General features: G+C 34.1%; 1 protein-coding gene and 1 long non-coding RNA gene across 3 annotated transcripts in view; one reads left to right on the top strand and one right to left on the bottom strand.

Moving 5' to 3' along the window:
• The first annotated feature begins 13,688 nt into the window (after nt 1-13,688).
• The window catches only part of obst-E (obstructor-E), a 16,236-nt gene continuing 12,634 nt past the window's right edge, over nt 13,689-17,290 (top strand). The window contains exon 1 of one of the 2 annotated variants that reach the window (XM_017619203.1): nt 13,689-14,306. In XM_017619203.1, the coding sequence (XP_017474692.1) occupies nt 14,252-14,306 (55 nt within the window). In that variant the 5' untranslated portion in view covers nt 13,689-14,251. The remainder of the gene's footprint in view (nt 14,307-17,290) is intronic. The other variant, XM_017619204.1, reaches the window with a different exon arrangement.
• The window catches only part of LOC108365218 (uncharacterized), an 11,063-nt gene continuing 10,342 nt past the window's right edge, over nt 16,570-17,290 (bottom strand). The window contains exon 3 of the long non-coding RNA XR_001847893.1: nt 16,570-17,272. This is a non-coding gene — a long non-coding RNA (uncharacterized LOC108365218). The remainder of the gene's footprint in view (nt 17,273-17,290) is intronic.

Raw genomic sequence — 17,290 nt, 5'->3', positions numbered from 1 at the left:
ATTTCTGCTTTCAAGAAAATTCTTTCGCAAGGACTAGATGATGCAATTTGTTGCACTGCAAGTTTATTGGAGTCAACTTTTTCGAAATGTTTTCCGAGCAGAAGATATTAGGGACACTGCAAAAATTTCGAACTTTTCAAAATCAATCAAACGCAGCAGTGACAAGCAAAGTGACACAAGAAAATAACGGCAGATTGAAATTAACAGGGCGTACTTTGACATTGTGGAATCAATTTACGGTGATCGATACTTATAGCGAAGTGTCGATACCAAGTACCGAACTCGAAAAAGTATCGAGTATGCAAGTACAAGTATCGAGACATCACTAATTCCGAAAAAATTTAAACAAGTTACGGTTTTTGGAGCATGCAATCACGATGAATCCTTTACCAATGGCCACGATATATGTATATGATTTTTTTTCATGTATATAAACTTAATGCGATTTCAATTTCCTCAAACCTTGGAAGCGGGCCCTAAACATTTTTTCATAAATTTAGAAATTTTCGTGTTAGTCATTATTTTGGACAAAATAAATGGGTGCCGCATACATAATTTGGATTTTCATACTTTTTTGTGAACCACCCTAATTCATTTATAGTATTTCACATATTGCCTAATTTATTTTTATAACTTTTTTTTTGAATTTCCCTCCAATTTACCAAAAAAAAACTCACAACTCGCAATAAACTGCATTCATTTTTCGGCCACAAAATTAACAGTTACCACAACCAACTATGAATATACTACATACAAGAAAATACAAAATTATACGATTTTCTAAACTTAGTAATTTACTATCAAATTAAATGTAAATTACAATTAATATTTCGACGTCAAAAAATCAAAAATGGAAAAATTTTGCAACTAATGCAAAAAATGAATTTCATGGAAGCAAGATGCAAAAAAAATATATGATAAACATTTTTGTTGTTTTTAGGAGTCAAAATTTACGTGTTTGGCAATTATCATTATATGTACTAAATGTTTTTGTTTGGAAAACAAAATGTATTATTCAAAATGTATAACAAAAAATACTGAAATAGATTGTGCAAGTCTGGCGGCATAAACGAAATCCGATTAACGCAACAACAAACTCTCTCACACACACACACTCACCAAGCAATAGCCCAAAATGCAGTTTACAAAACAATTCGATGAGAATTAGTAATTCAATGAAAATTTTCAAAATTCAGATATTCCGAGAAATAAGATTTCAGATCAAACAACAAAAAATAATGTTTACAAAAACAGAACAAATGACGTTGCCTTATCTAATTGTACGAAAATACTTAAACCAAATGAAACAAAAAATAAACTAAAACAAAGTAAACTACAACAACAACAACAACAACAACAACAAAAGTGTCAAAGAAACCGTAACAAGAATAAATTAAAAATTTAATTAAACAAAGCAGACCGGTTATACAAAATATAATAATAATAAAAATAGATGATTTACTTAAATATTTTATGTAAGGTGTTCTCGAAAATGCTACAAAAAAAAAACGAAAAATACTGAAAATAATGAATTTATTACCTACATATGTATTATTGTCATCATTTATAGTATATTATTTAATTTGTTAGATTAGAACAAAATACCCCGAGCGCATTATAGAGACGTTAAGTGATGGAAATTCAAAGAGAAATTGCCTATGACATAAATGTATTGAATTTTATGCATTTGAGTATTTCAAATTTAGAAGAAAGCAAAAAATAAAAACAATGCGTAAGCCCCACACAAAAAGTCGAGAAAAACATAAAATTTGCGATTTGAAATTACGATAAAATGAGGTACGTAAAAATTAAGATATTTTGATTCTGGGTTAAAGTGGCTTGCTAAAGTTAAAACGCGAGAATTTTCTAAAAAAAAAAAATATCCCACAAGAAGAGTAATTTAAATTCAGTTAAATGAAATGTTTTTGTTTTTAGTGCTTATAGAGATGCTCCTAAAAACAACTACACAAATTTAGTGTAAAGTAAAAGTTTTGAAGCAAAAGTATAAAGTTATTAAAATAAATACAGTATTTAATAGACATATTATTTAAAGTAATGCGACAGGACATTGAACTGGTTGAGGCCTTCAGGTTTTCAGTGAATGTTGTGTGAAACTCTTGCGTGTATTTTGAGCTGGTTTCAGTTTTTTTCTGCAATAACTTTGAAGCTATGAGTGAATTGGCGCGGGTAGATTTCGGTGCTCGCTGGCGGCGATGTAATTTTCGTGTTACCTATATCAGTCACTTCATCAAACTACCATGATACCACACAGCGGACGCCATTAAGCACATTCTGCATGAACGATTTGTTGGGTATGGTTATCTCTCGTAGAGGTTATGTGAATTGGTCAGTTTTTTTTTTTTTTTTTGTAGGGTTTCCTAGGTTAGGTTGAAGCGGCTGCCTACATTCCTCATGGGAGAGAGGCACACTTAGACCCGATGGGTATGTTGTGATACCAATTAAGAGCCCGAATTCGAAGCCGTCCGTTTACCTAGAGGTGAAACCAGTTGGTTAGGTTCAGAAAGCGCGAGAATTCGTAAATGGCTGCTTCACTTAGATCGGCGAGACAGAAAAAACGGTGGTGGTGAAATGAGCGTCTTCTCGCCCACATGAGGCCGGGGGAGTGACAGATGTAGTGCTCCACGCTCTCGATTTCGTCCTCGTCGCGACACCCCCGGCAGAAGTCATTTGCCGGCAGGCCCATTCTGCTAGCATATCTCCCTATTAAGCAGTGGCCTGGAATGATACCGGTCTACAGCCTTAGTAGAGGGCGTTCTAACCTAATGAATGCATCGGATCTTTTCTTGTCGAATCTGGGCCAGATTTGTCGAGTCGTCCCACACGTGGGTTCTTCCGACCATCTTTTCTTTGCCTTCCCAACGAAGTATGTCCTGAGCCATGTCTTGCAGGTAGATAGGGGTATGCCCGCTGCATGAGAGGAGTTGACGTCAGGCAGGGTGGTTCCCTTTCTCGCAAGCTCGTCCGCAGCTGCGACAAAAATCGTTGGTTGAGTATCCCAACCTCTTTAAATACATGCCCATAAGGCAATGTCCTGTTATTAGCCTGACTATTAATCTGAGAGAATAACGGTCAAGTCGAGTGATCGTTTTACATCAACTTCTAGCTTAAATTGCCGGGTAGTATGATAGGAGGGTTCCACGGCCCATCTCGTATTTACCTCCTCGTTGAGTTCAGTCTATCCCTTGCTACTCACAAAAAAATTCACAAAAAATATTTTTCATTATTGAAAAAGTACTTTGCTTTAGCTGTAAATTTTCTTGAAGAAATACTTAACGTCACCTAAAGGTGAAAAGGTGCCAATGCATTTTTTGAAATTGTTTCACCTTTAGGTAGCGATAAATACCCTAAAATTTTTTCTAGAGAGCAGCAAATTGATTTAAGAAACTTAAATAGAACAAAATTTATTTTCCATTTCTTGTGCGTCATTTTATATTAATTTTTCGTTTTTCTGAGAGCTGCAAACAGTCCTTTAGTCTGTGTTTGCAGAAGGTTACAGGTATGCCCGCGTCTTGAGCAGAACTTGGGATATTTTCCCATTCTTTGCTAGCTCATCGGTCACGCGGTTGCCGGGAATGTGCCTGAGCACCGTGACCCATACAACAGTCAAGAAGCTTTTAGATGCCGGCAGGTTGAGAATCGTGCGGTTTGATTTTAGAGGTTTAATAGCAGCTTGGCTGTTAGAAGGTAAAGTGATAGGCCGTTCTGCAGAGGCAGAAGTTTTGATCCACCAAGCAGCCTCCCTTAGCTCTGCCTGAAAAATGCTACAGTGGTTCGAAGGCTGAGGTTTAGTGCGAGTTCATCAGAATGAATCCCTTTGCCCACTCTCCCCGAGTCCCCCCGAACCGTCAACTTGGAGAGTAGCACTGTGGCACCTTCCCAATCGTTCCTCTCTGAGATTGAGTTTTCGTAATAGTTTGCGGAGTGTATGAACAATTAACGCAGTAGAAATGTTACACACTTATTTAGATGCATATAGATTTGATTGGTGAGGATTTGATGTTCTTGGGATTGGACCCAGTAAGCGCTATAAGCACCATTCTGATACGCTCCTTTAGAATATGCCTAGTGCCTCATGTATTCGAATGTGTAATGTAAGACTGTTCGCCTACTTTCTTCGAGGTAACTGTTATCGCAGCGACGGTTGTAGGACAATCCAGTCCTTGCTGCATGTTCAATAAATGACCAGTGACCCGTAATTGACGCTATTAACTTAACGATATATTTTCTTGACCTCCTTAAGTCGTCACTTTTTTGTTTGTTTCGTTGTGCGGCCAGATTGGGGTGTTAAATTATTCGCCTTTTTTCCAAAACTGGTTTCCGAGTTACTGGAAAAATTGCTATTTTAAAAAACCCAGGTTCCATATTTTGTAGTTGAGAAAAACCGGACCAATAATTACCAATAAAACTATTAACAGTAATGATTGCGTTTATTTAGAAAAGAGCAAAGCAAAACAAGTACATACAAAGTATTTTTTTAGATCAAAAGTAAAACCAATAAAAATCAGTGAAACATTCACGTTTGGTCTTATTTTAACTTTTGTAATACTTTATTACACTTTTTTTTTTGACTTTTTTCGGTTTTGAGTAAGCATCAAAAAAATTTTTGTTTTTCAAATAGCGGTCGCCCCTCCGCAGAAAATAGGAAAACCTCCTAGCGTACTTCCTCTAAAAAAAAAGCTTCCTCGGAGGTGGAGTAAAAGGTAGATCTGCCCATTTTTTGTCACAACATCAAGAAGCAGACCACGTCTTGGAGAAGAAGCTTAGCCAAACACATAGAAAACTTTTAGCCCCCAAACATTAATTTATTGGAATCAAGTATTATCCTGTATCCTGTTCATCCTCAAATAACCTAGAATATAATTTTAAAACTATTTAGAGATTTCCCTTAAACTGGACAAAGCCTTGAAAATTTCGAAAAACTATAAACTTTTATTGAGAGGTCAAGATTCGTATAAAATGAAAAAAAGAGTCAATAACCCTAGGCGAGATGCTTCTAGCATCTAGCAGTTTTGCAAGTTTGTGGGCCGTTCCTTCCTTTGTTTGCTCCGGTTGGACAGTTTATTGTCTCGACCTCCTCGATGCTCCTACCTAAGCCAATTCATCAGCTCTGTAGTTTACCGCATATGTTATTATGGCCGGTAAACCAGATGAGAAAAATAACTATTGAGTCAGCTGTGAAGATTAACGTAGACCTGCAATAACAGGGATGAAGAAAAGTAATTGGTTGAGATCGTTCCATCATCTGAAAGGACGTAAAAACAGGCAATACTTATTTACAGGCACAGCTTATTTACTCAGATCTGTTTTCATAGAAATTTGTCTATTCCTCTAACCCTCCGGGCGCATCGAACATTTAGACCAAGCCATACCACCAACTGTGTACAAATAAAAAAGTATTTGCGCAAGAAAGTCACACTGATCCTTCCAAATTTTTTCTTTGTAGAAAAAATAATTTTCTAGGTTTTGCACATCATTCCTGAAATCTTGAAGTACAGTAATGAAACCTTTGAATTAAATTTTTGCATATTAAAAGCAAAATTTTCGGAACGTCCATACGTAATACCAAAAAAAAAAAAATTACCACAATTATTAGGCAAGTAGTCGAGCGAGATTTTTTAGATATGATAAGAACAGCGCGAAGAAAAGCAATTATTAAATATTTAAAAACATCTTTGGCTAAATAATCGAAAATTCTAGTAAAGTAAGCAAATTAATGTACCAAAATCTTTTTTGACAAAAAAAAAACATATACGAAACAAAAATCGTGGTGGGATAAGTAAACTTTTTTGGTAGTACTACTATGTATGTATGTAGCTCATGCTACACGTAATGGTTAAGCGAAATTTAGAGACATACACAATTTTGGCTTTTTATATATACTAAATTTTTACGAAAAAAAAAAAAAAAACAACAAGCACTTACACATACATTTACACGAGTATTATACGTATACTACTATTTTAAATACATAAGTTTCGGTATCAAAATTCAAAATTTATTAAAATTCAAAATTATAAAAGAATTATTTTGGAAAAAAATTTTTGGCTATAAAATTTAAAAGTAAATACATACTGACAAAAGCGAACAATAGGGATACCAAAGAAGTAACAGCAACAAATAACAGTTGAATGGGCGCGACGATAAGGAAAGAAGCAAACGAAAATTAGAAATTGCGAAAGTGAGTGCAAACAGTGCAAAATTTTCTGATTAGTAAAAAACGTAAAAAATTGAAAAGAGGCAGTTAAAGGCGATGGCGAGCGAGTAGGCGAATAAAACGCAAATGTTATAAATAAATAATAGTACTAAAACTAAAATAATTAGCACAATAAAATATGAATTTGTTTTCATTATTATTTTACTAAACAGAAATGTTGAAAGAAGCAAGCAATAAACGCAGTTGACATGTGGAAAATAATTATGCATTTGAAGACTGAATATCTGTTAAATGTTTTCGTTTTTTTTTTTTAATATTTAATAAATGAAAACAAATAACATCGTGCGACAGTAAATTTTAAATACAAAAAAATCAATATATTCGCAAAAGGACTCTGAAATAGATAGACGAAAGAGATGGTTGATTCAAAAATTATTTAAACAATTCAGTGCAATGCAGAATGGCAATGTGGCCTCACTCATAAAAGATAAAATATATTTAAAACGCATTATGAGTGAGATTTTCAACAAATATGGGTGTTAGTTAATATATTTTTGAGGGTACTTAGACAGTAAACTTTCTTAAACCTCTTAAGTTTAATAAGTTAAGTATTGTAATATTTCATTTGTTTTATCAATTTAATTGAATAAAATTTTTCAAACATGTGGCAACCATAAAAAAAATTTGCGTCGTTAAATTTTCCAACCCTCTTAAGTTTAGTTGATTTATCCTGTCAATTAAATTAAATTATAATTTTAAAAACAGGTGGCAACCTTCCACAAAATTTTGTTTGCCTTTGAGCCTTCTGTAGCATCTTTCTCTTGACAGCCACATTGCAATGTTTACTTTATCTTATTATTTTACTTAAACTGCAATTTTCCTACTGGTGGCAACTCTCTGATTTTTTTCTTTCTATATTTTAAGTTAAACCTCTAGCAAAGCATCGGTGAAAATTTCATTCAATTCCATGCATTAGTTTCCGTTTGATGTGCGTACAAACATACATACAGAGAGAAAGACAGACAGACAAAAATTCTAAAAATTGTTGACTTGGCTTCTGTTGCTCTAATAAAGACCCCCATATCAATTTTTCCTTAATATCTATAATGTAAAGACATCTGCCTACTACAATTTTATTATACATATGTATGTATGTATGTATGTATGTATAGATTGCTCTGAATTTTTAAATAAAATTTTTAATTGAATCATATTTCTGAAGNAGACAAAAATTCTAAAAATTGTTGACTTGGCTTCTGTTGCTCTAATAAAGGCCCCCATATCAATTTTTCCTTAATATCTATAATGTAAAGACATCTGCCTACTACAATTTTATTATACATATGTATGTATGTATAGATTGCTCTGAATTTTTAAATAAAATTTTTAATTGAATCATATTTCTGAACTTCAAAGTCTTTTTAAACGAAACCCTGAGGTCATAAAGAAAAACTAAAAACATAGTTTTACTATATTTGGACGATAGCTTCGTGCGTATTTCATCTTTTGTCGCACGGTTTAATCTGCCTGCAGATGAACGCAACCAATATGGTCAGGATAAATGATTTACATGAAAATAATAACGGCAACATAATGACCAACCTTTTTTAAAAGTTAAAATAAAACTATTTTTTTAATAACAGAAATTTTGATTTATTATTAGTGCATAGTTGAATTTGTATAGTAAATAAAAATATAAACTATGCTTTGAATTAATCCCAAATATTTTTTAATTAGTGAAAGCAATTTTTTTTTTTGCAGTCATAGTTAAGAAAAATGTGTTCCCTTACTAATCGATTAAATTAAAAAGAACAGCAAAAATAATCGACAAGAATAAATCAAAAACCATTTTTAATTTAAAAAGCGCTACGTACACACACAAAAAAAATACATATATNTTTGAATTAATCCCAAATATTTTTTAATTAGTGAAAGCAATTTTTTTTTTGCAGTCATAGTTAAGAAAAATGTGTTCCCTTACTAATCGATTAAATTAAAAAGAACAGCAAAAATAATCGACAAGAATAAACCAAAAACCATTTTTAATTTAAAAAGCGCTACGTACATACACAAAAAAATACATATACNTTTAATTTAAAAAGCGCTACGTACACACACAAAAAAAATACATATATTTAAAAAATTAACTATGAGAAACTGACAATTTTAGCGAAAATGCGTAGGAGTTAAACGAAAATGAAGTCGCCTTAGGAAATTACAAGATAAAAAAAAAAAATTAAATAAAAATGTTGAAAACGTTGAAAAGATATGATTGGATTGTCCAAAAAAGCTACAAAATTATTATTACGTAAGAAAAGTGAAAAAAGTGTTCCATACAAATTTTACAAAAAAAATAGAGGAAATTTTGAGAAAACTGATCATTTTTTTGCAACGCAAAAACCAACCAGAACTCCCACAAAATAGTGCAAACATACAAAAAATATTAAAATAATGCAAAATTTTTAAACTAAAAATTTATATTACAGCGCAGAAGAATACAAGAAAAGGACCATGCAAAAATTTCACCAAAACAAATTAAACAAAACTGCTTAGCAAAGAAAGCATAGCAAGACAGACATAAATAAAATCTAATTTAATTTTTATAGCCAAAAAATATTAAGTTTAAATTACTAATAAATTTAATTGTAAGTTATTCGTGCTTAGTTGAGCGCATAAAACCTATGTTTAAGCGCATTTTTACTTACAAAAAAAAAAAATTAAAAAATTTTATTAATGAAAACTATGTTTTTCTAAAACGAATTATAAAACGTTATTGGCAACTATTGGCTATGATATAAAGTGTTACATATTTGATTTACTAACTATCGAACTCGAGCTTAAAACTAATTAATTTCTTGTAGCAACTTATAGCGAGCGCAACGCAACGGAAAGCCAAGAAATTGAAAAACACATAAAGATATGAGTAAAATTCAAATTTCGATATAAAAAAATTAAATAAATTACTTACACGAGAAAAGTAGAATCTGATAAAAAAAAATCCGCAAAAGTAATTGGGCATTGCGAATGCAAACATTTGCTATATGTAAATAGTTAAAAAAAAAAATAAACGACACGAACAAAAACATGAACACACACACACACGCTTAGATATGCCGCATAACGGCGGTGAATGCATTAATGAGTGTAAAAATCTTAAATCATATAAGGCGCGGAAAAGCAGCCGAGATCAATTACTTATCTAAATATGTATGCACTCAATGCGTACACACACACACGCACGCGCATACATATGCATTCACATAGCTTAGTACACTTAATCCTTCTTTCCAATCCACATCAATTTGCAATAATGTATGCGCGTATGGGTAAGCGGTGCTATGCAGAAGCAGCAACAGAAACCCCAACAACAGGAAAAGTACACAATCGTAATTGCTAAAAAAAAATAAACCAGCGGAAAGATTGAAGCAAAGAAAACGTGAAAGTGAAAACTGAATGCTAATGATTGTAAAATTAATTAATATTAAATAATTATTCGATAAAATTATGAATAATAAAAATATGATATTAAAAAAACACACCCAATTCTGAAACTGTTATTTTTATTTTGATAACCGAGGTCAAAATTATTAACTAAATTTGTTTGTGACAAGATACGAGTATTGTTGGTGGTTTGTCGTAGGTGTAGTATTAAGTAGTATTTTTCATACGCGTAGTTTTAAATTTGCCTTATATGTTTTTTTATATTGGTTATAATTAACACATACTTTTGTATACGCATTTTGAAGTCGTATCGGTACTTCTTTCGTATTTGGCATTTTAACTGCCTAAGCAATTTTGGCCGAGTTCAACAAACCACGCCACTCGTTTCTCTTCTGTGCCAACGGATGCCAAGACATTCTCCACTTGATCTTTCTATCGCAGTGGGGGCCTCCCTCTCCCTCTGCTGCCACCAGCGGGTTCCAAGTTGAATACTTTCAGAGCTCGAGCGTCGGTGTCCATTCGAAAGACATGGCTAAGCCAGCGGACCCGCTTTATTTTAATTCGGTGCACTATTTCCATGTCGTTGTAAAGCTCACACAGGTTATATGCCAATGAGTAAAGGCCCGTAAATCCTCCGCAAGATCTTTCACTCGAATACTCCAAATGCCGCCTCATCGGATGTTGTCAACAGTGACGTGGACAGCAGATACTTCGTATTGTCCTCGTTGATCACCAGGCCATATCGCCTTGCTTCCCCATCCAACTTGGGAAAAGGCAGAACAGGGCTCGAATCGTAACATCCGTTCACGGATCGAAAACGATACGAAAGAAAATTACGTGATACGTCAAGCAGTATAAACTAAATGGGACAAAGAGTACGTTCACGTATGTCATAATCCGAAAAATTTGTTTTTACGTGACGAGTAGTACGATATCGTATGTGACGATTCGAGCCCAGGCTTCGCGGTTTTTATCACCATTCGATTGCACGTTCTTGACACTTCTCGCCATACCAGAACTACTTCTTCGGCGGCGGTACTTAATGAGCGGAAAATATGGTTGGTGCCACTGCTCGCATATGTCGGCTATTGAAAAGTGCTCTCTGAGAGTTTTGAGCTGAGTTTCCCTGCATCCTCGGGCGCACATTTTTTGCTGCACAGAGGGTGTTGCTTATCTTGGCTGCAACAAGATAGTGGTCCGAGTCTATGTTTGGGACTCGGAGTGTACGTACGTCTAAAACAGTGGAAGCGTGCCTTACTAGTACTACATAACATCATGTTTCGAGCCCCGGCGAAGTCGGTCAGCCTCAGTCTGTTGTCGGACGTTTCGTCGTGGAGGCTGAGTTTTCCGACGGTGGTTTTAAAGATTCCTTGCCAGTATTCGTATGTGCGCTCCAAGCGCTCAGAGCAGCTATGCTTGGACACTTCGTCCGTCGGGGCGAGGGTGCAAATCAACGAGAATCTCTCCTTGATGCGGGTTGTGGGGGGAAGTTTGTCCAATGATCCAAATCTTCTTTACTACATTTGTGGCGAATACGCAGCTAAAAGGTTCCGAAAACCTCTAAGCGATTTTTATAAAAAATATTTATTTTTCCTATCTCAAAACTGTTTGTCAAATGTGCTGTGAACATGTGCGACAGTGGATCAGTGATCAAAGATTCGCTATTTTTTAACCTTTATGCTGTAGACTGCGTTTTTGTGACCGTTTTGAATCTTTTATTATCTGAAAAACTAAGTCTGAAAATAACGGTTATAAAATATCGAAAAAATAAAAGTCATAAAATATCATAAAGATCTAATCGTAACGGTTAAATTACGGTATTTATAAGAATTTACTGCAGTACAAACAAAAAGAGTTTTATAGGAGCTACTTTGTCTCATCCGTGGCTGTACTCTTTCATTTTCATTGGAAGTTTGTTTTCCATTGCAGGTGGCAAAACCAAAATGTAATCATAAACAGGAGCAATTTTCGATCGCACATTTAAATAAGCGAGCCGCTTGCTCACGGCCAAGGCTTGCAGCCGTAGCTCTTGGTAACCGATTTTGGCCGAGTGTTCCGGGTGCAGAACTCCATGCATGTGCGGAAAGTATTTCATCGCGCCATTTACCTCAAGCAGTTCACAACTTCCGCTTCTTAGCACGTATCCTCAGGGTAGCCTTTTGGAAGCGAGCAAATGTGCGAAGGCAAACCACAAGCAATGGGTTGTGCCCTAAGCTGGAGACTCGTAAGACGTAAACAACTTTTTGTAATGAAAAGCAAAAAAGGGCCCCTTTTTCTTGCAATTACCCTGGACTAAGTATGCAATTGAGAAGTAATAAAGTCCACCGTAACCATGTTCCATAAGTCAGTAGAAGTAGTGAATAACTTTGTCTACCTAGGATCCAGCATAAGCACCATCAATAATGTCAGCCTGATAATCAAGCGAAGAATAACTTTTGCCAACAGGTGCTAGTTTCGGATCGGTAGGCAATTGAAGAGCAGAGCCCCTCTCCGCGAGCAAAGTCTCTATAAGTCTCCCATTATGACTGATATTTTTTACGGTGAAGAAACTACGCAAGATCTAGGGCCCTGTATGCGCGGACGACGGGTGCCAAAGAAGATGGAGTTACTAACTGTACGGCGTTTTTAACGATAAAGACATAGTTATACCGAACAATAAGACAATAGCCGGGGCTTGCGCACACTGTGCGTTTGGATGACATTGCTTTAGTGAAAAGGTCCTTCGAGTCGGCACCGAAGTAAAGCCACCCACGAACTCTATCGAATGACCAAGTGCAGAGGGACCTGGTTCTTCTCGGGATGAACAATTGGCGCGAATTCGCAAAGTAGAAAAGTTTTTTGGACACGGCCTAAACCGATAAACATTCGTGGTACCAAATAAGATTTAGTAGATGCTGATGCAGGCGCTTCTCCCTCTTTTATACATTTATAAATAATTTGCATAATAAAAATACTTTTTAAATAGAATTTCGCGGTTTACCATTTCGTGTTTTATGACAGATACTAACAGGTTTGTTTATGTGTTTAAAAGTAAATTTTAACTGAATAGCATTTTTGGTTTAAGCTATCCAGTCGATTTTATCATCAAGGCTATCTTAAATACATACTTTTTATCAAACCTGTTACAATGTGAATTACCCAATTCATTTACCACTAATTTATTGATCCTAATAATTTTTTATATAAAATGATTCAGAAATTAAGTTTTGTTAGAAAATATTCAACAAATATGTATGTAAATAACAAAAGTGTACAATTTATTGACAAAAGTAGCAGTTCCAGGCATTTTAATAAAAATGAATTAAGAAGTAACAAATCTACCTAATTTGTTATTCAAATATTGTTCGCAGACGTAAATGAAATGAATTGCTCGTGCTGATGTGCCTGTCAGTAACAGTTCATGAGCAGGCGAGCAAGTCTTACCGGTTCCACAGATTTGCACATTGTCGTTTAAATAACTGATTAAGATGTTTTTGGCTATTTTTCTGTTACTGAGCACAACTTGGGAAACATGCGTGTATTTTTCCGCGAAAAATGCTAACGCATAAAGCATAAAAAGTTGTGCCAACAACAAAGCTGCTGCTGGAACTCACTAAGCTAAGAGATCAAGTTTTAAAAGATGACGTTGGACGTTGGATGAGTCTTAAGCGCGGTAGATTACTGACCACTGCGGCTGCTTTTAAACAGTTGACCTTGACACTATAATGCTGACAATGAAGCATGCATTGTGATTGAAAAAAAAAGGAAAAAATCATACTGACATATTTTAAATGAACAGGCTGCAAGGTAAACACTAAAATATGTATGTATGTATTAACATATGAAATCAATCAAATATCAAAAATATTGCTCACAAACAACTGTTTGCTTTTTGAAGCAACAGCAACCAAATATTTCGTGTCTTACAGTAATGCATTAATCATCGTTTGCAACATCAAAATCACACCCAGCTTTGGAATCTGAACCAAGCAAATATATTTGCGAATAATCAACATTTTATCACTTGCAAAATGTTACGCAAAATCTTGAGGCAAGCAGAAACCCAAAAAAAAAAAAAAACATCGCGCGAAAAACTTGATTATTTTCTGCCAAATTCGCTTTTATCGCTGCTGACGTCGCTGTGAGCTTTCGAACACTTCGTCGCTGTAGCGCGCGATGTTGCGCTCGCTCTAAAGCATCCATAACTCACCCACAAAAAATACGTATTATAGTTGAATTTATATACATACAAATGTACACGTAGTATGCATATACATATATTTTTACGTATATCGTACCTGTCGTGCTCATCTTCTTGTCACCTTAAGCTTTGACTATTATTACCTGTATGCGAACTGGATTCTGCTGCTACAGCTTTGGGCCAACCAGCAAAAGCAATAACAGCGACTTGTGTGATATTTCAAGTAACTTTAGCTAGAAGCTACTAACCACCTTTCAGCCTCTATCCGTTGCTGTTCGCCACCTTCACATTCAGTCTTAAACGAAAGCTTACGCGTTGTGGTGCATAGTTTTTTTTTTGCTTAGCACGCTTTTGTGAAAAGTAAACGATACAAAAACTCTTTGAAAGGACTTTAAGGGATAATTCCATACGAAGCGTATACATATATTGCATACGAAAACGAAAAAACCGTGAAAATGTATAAGATTTTATTAAGTGTAACACTGTGTGTGGCCATGCTTGGCTCACTGGGTTAGTATTTCTTTTTGGATAATAAATACATATTTATTAGTTTTAAATATTTTGTGTTAAAGAAACAAGGGTGTGATGTTAGGGCAGAGTTATTTAATTTCGAAAGAAGTGTACGGCATATTCGAATTCCACGTTGGATTCTAAGCTAAAATGGTGAACGAACTATATACCGAAAATTACGTTTGATCCTCCCCATTTTAAAAAGAAAAATCGGCGCGTTATAATTTTTTCTGAACGAAATTAATTTTTAATTTACAAAATTTTGTGTTCTCTTCATATTTAAGAACCTGCTTCACTAGTTAGTTCGTTATGCTTTTTGTAAAATTTTTTTTGGTATAATGAAAAATAAATTTCGACCAATACTGCTTTTTCTTTTGAAAAATGGGAGGATCAAACGTCACTTTTGGTTTGTAGGTTGTTCGTCATTTTTGCTTAGAATTAATCGTAGAATTTGAATTTGCTTTACACTTTCTTCGAAAATTTGTCTGCGAACAAATTACCCCGCCCTAGTGTGTGTATGTATAGCGGCGGTCAATAGTGGATTAATGGTGTTTCGTACTTAATATTTACAGTGTTTTTCAAACTATAATTTTTTGATATTTTTTTGGCAAAATATGGTTCATTCTTACACAAAAACCATATAAATCACACTTTCCAACTTTATACAGAATTTAGAAAAGTTCCACACATTGTTATCTAAATTTCGAGCTTTATAACCCGAAATCTTTAGAGTTTTTTGGGTATGCAGTTAACAGGATTATAAAATTTTAGTAAAATTAATGCACGTTTTAAGCGGCTAAAAAATCGCATTGATTATTAATAGCTTTTTTCCATTGAAACACGAATTTTTTTGTTGAAGAATATGCGCAAGACCTTGTGCGACNTTTTCCATTGAAACACGAATTTTTTTGTTGAAGAATATGCGCAAGACCTTTTGCGACAAAAAAAAAAGAGAAAAAAGGTCAACGCCACTTATCCTAAATTTCGCTTTTTATATGAAAAAAAAAAACCGAAAAGGCCGTCAGCGAAAAAAAAATCTTATAAATCAATGCGATTTTTTAGCCGCTCAAAACTTGCACTAATTTTACTAAAATTTTATAATCGTCTTAACTGCATACCAAAAAAATAAAAAATAAATAAAAATCTGTATAAAATGCTCGAAATTTAGATAACATTTTGTGGAATTTTTCTAAACTCTGTATAAAGTTTAAAAGTGTGGTTTATATGGGTTTTGTTAAAGCATAAACAATATTTTTATATAAAAAAATTAAACAAAATTTTAGCTTTAAATTAAATTTTAGTTTTAAAAAGAAACACCATTTATCGATGTTTAACTGCCACTGTATGTATTACTCAAGGCATATCAAAAGACTTAAGGCGAGAACCCATTTTCCTTTTTTTAATATCTAATTTTCCCTTTTTCCCCCTAAACGAAAAATCAAAAACAGCATTATTGGATGCAAACAANGTGGTTTATATGGGTTTTGTTAAAGCATAAACAATATTTTTATATAAAAATATTAAACAAAATTTTAGCTTTAAATTAAATTTTAGTTTTAAAAAGAAACACCATTTATCGATGTTTGACTGCCACTGTAGGTATTACTCAAGCCATATCAAAAGACTTAAGGCGAGAACCCATTTTTTTTTTAATATCTAATTTTCCCTTTTTTCCCCTAAACGAAAAATCAAAAACAGCATTATAGGATGCAAACAATGAACCACCAACAAAGCTGTTTTTAACCGACTTCCAAAAAAGGAGGAGGTTATCAATTCGTCGAAATAAATATATANTCAAGGCATATCAAAAGACTTAAGGCGAGAACCCATTTTCCTTTTTTTAATATCTAATTTTCCCTTTTTCCCCCTAAACGAAAAATCAAAAACAGCATTATTGGATGCAAACAATGAACCACCAACAAAGCTGTTTTTTTATTATTGTAAGCCGTTTTGTTTTCTTTTGCGAACGGTATTTCTTTGATATATGTATATTTATTTTACCTTCATTCTATTTTTGCCTAAGTAAATAAATATAAATATTTAAATATAAATATTTCCAGATTGTCACCTAGTATTTTATACAAAAATCATTAAAAATAAGATGATTACCAAAATCTGTTTATTGCTTAAAGAGTTTCAATCATTTCCTTGTTTTTATATTTTCGTAAAATACGACTCTTAGAAAAAAAAAAACAAAGAAATGCGAAATATTTCCAATATGTCAATTTTAAGTGAAAAATTCGTTGCAGAATCTCACCACTGATATGCCACTTACCTTTCCTCGCTTCTCCATAGCATTCAGCGATACATTTTCGAAGATGAATCACTCGTGGTGATCGCTTATCGCAAATCGCAGGCGATATCTCCTAACAGATCTCCCGCGAGGGCTTAACGTGTATGGAAATTTGGGGTTACCTAGTAGCGGCCAGCCAAACCGACCGCTTCAAGTGTGAATTATTTTCTGTTAAATAATGTTAGTCAGTTACCCGTAACAAAAAATATCGCCAGTATAAGCGGTATTTTAACAAATCGCCCCGAATTTTCATTCCATTTCAGAAACAATTAGTCATCTGTAAAGTTTGGTTTACTGCATTTTAGGCTGGAGTGCAATAACGCCCGCGGAAACAACGCCTATGGGCGAGCCTGTGGGCGCTCAACCTAAGAAGCTGAGAACAAATATGCGCATCGCATTGAAGGCTAACAAAAACAATAACAATTTTCCTTTAATTTCCAATAATTCGCTTATCAGTTATTTGCAAAAATACCGTTCGTTTTTATGCGTATACTGCAAAATGGAATTCAACGCAGAACTGCACTGTATGCACAAATAAATAGTAATTCGTTTCAAATACATTAAATTTTTTGCAAATGTATGCCTGCATGCATAATTGGAATGTTTCAGCAAAATAAAGCCAGATAAAATACTAATCACCGGCTTTATTGCCTTGTATTAGTGGGCATTATTTCTATTTTCTTTTTTTTTT

This window comes from Rhagoletis zephyria, unplaced genomic scaffold (genome assembly GCF_001687245.7).
Source record: "Rhagoletis zephyria isolate East Lansing unplaced genomic scaffold, Rhagoletis_zephyria_1.1 Rzeph_scaffold_01805, whole genome shotgun sequence".
NCBI classification, from domain to species: Eukaryota; Metazoa; Arthropoda; class Insecta; order Diptera; family Tephritidae; genus Rhagoletis; species Rhagoletis zephyria.
Note: the sequence above shows the minus strand (reverse complement) of the source record. Positions and strands in the feature narration are given on the sequence as shown.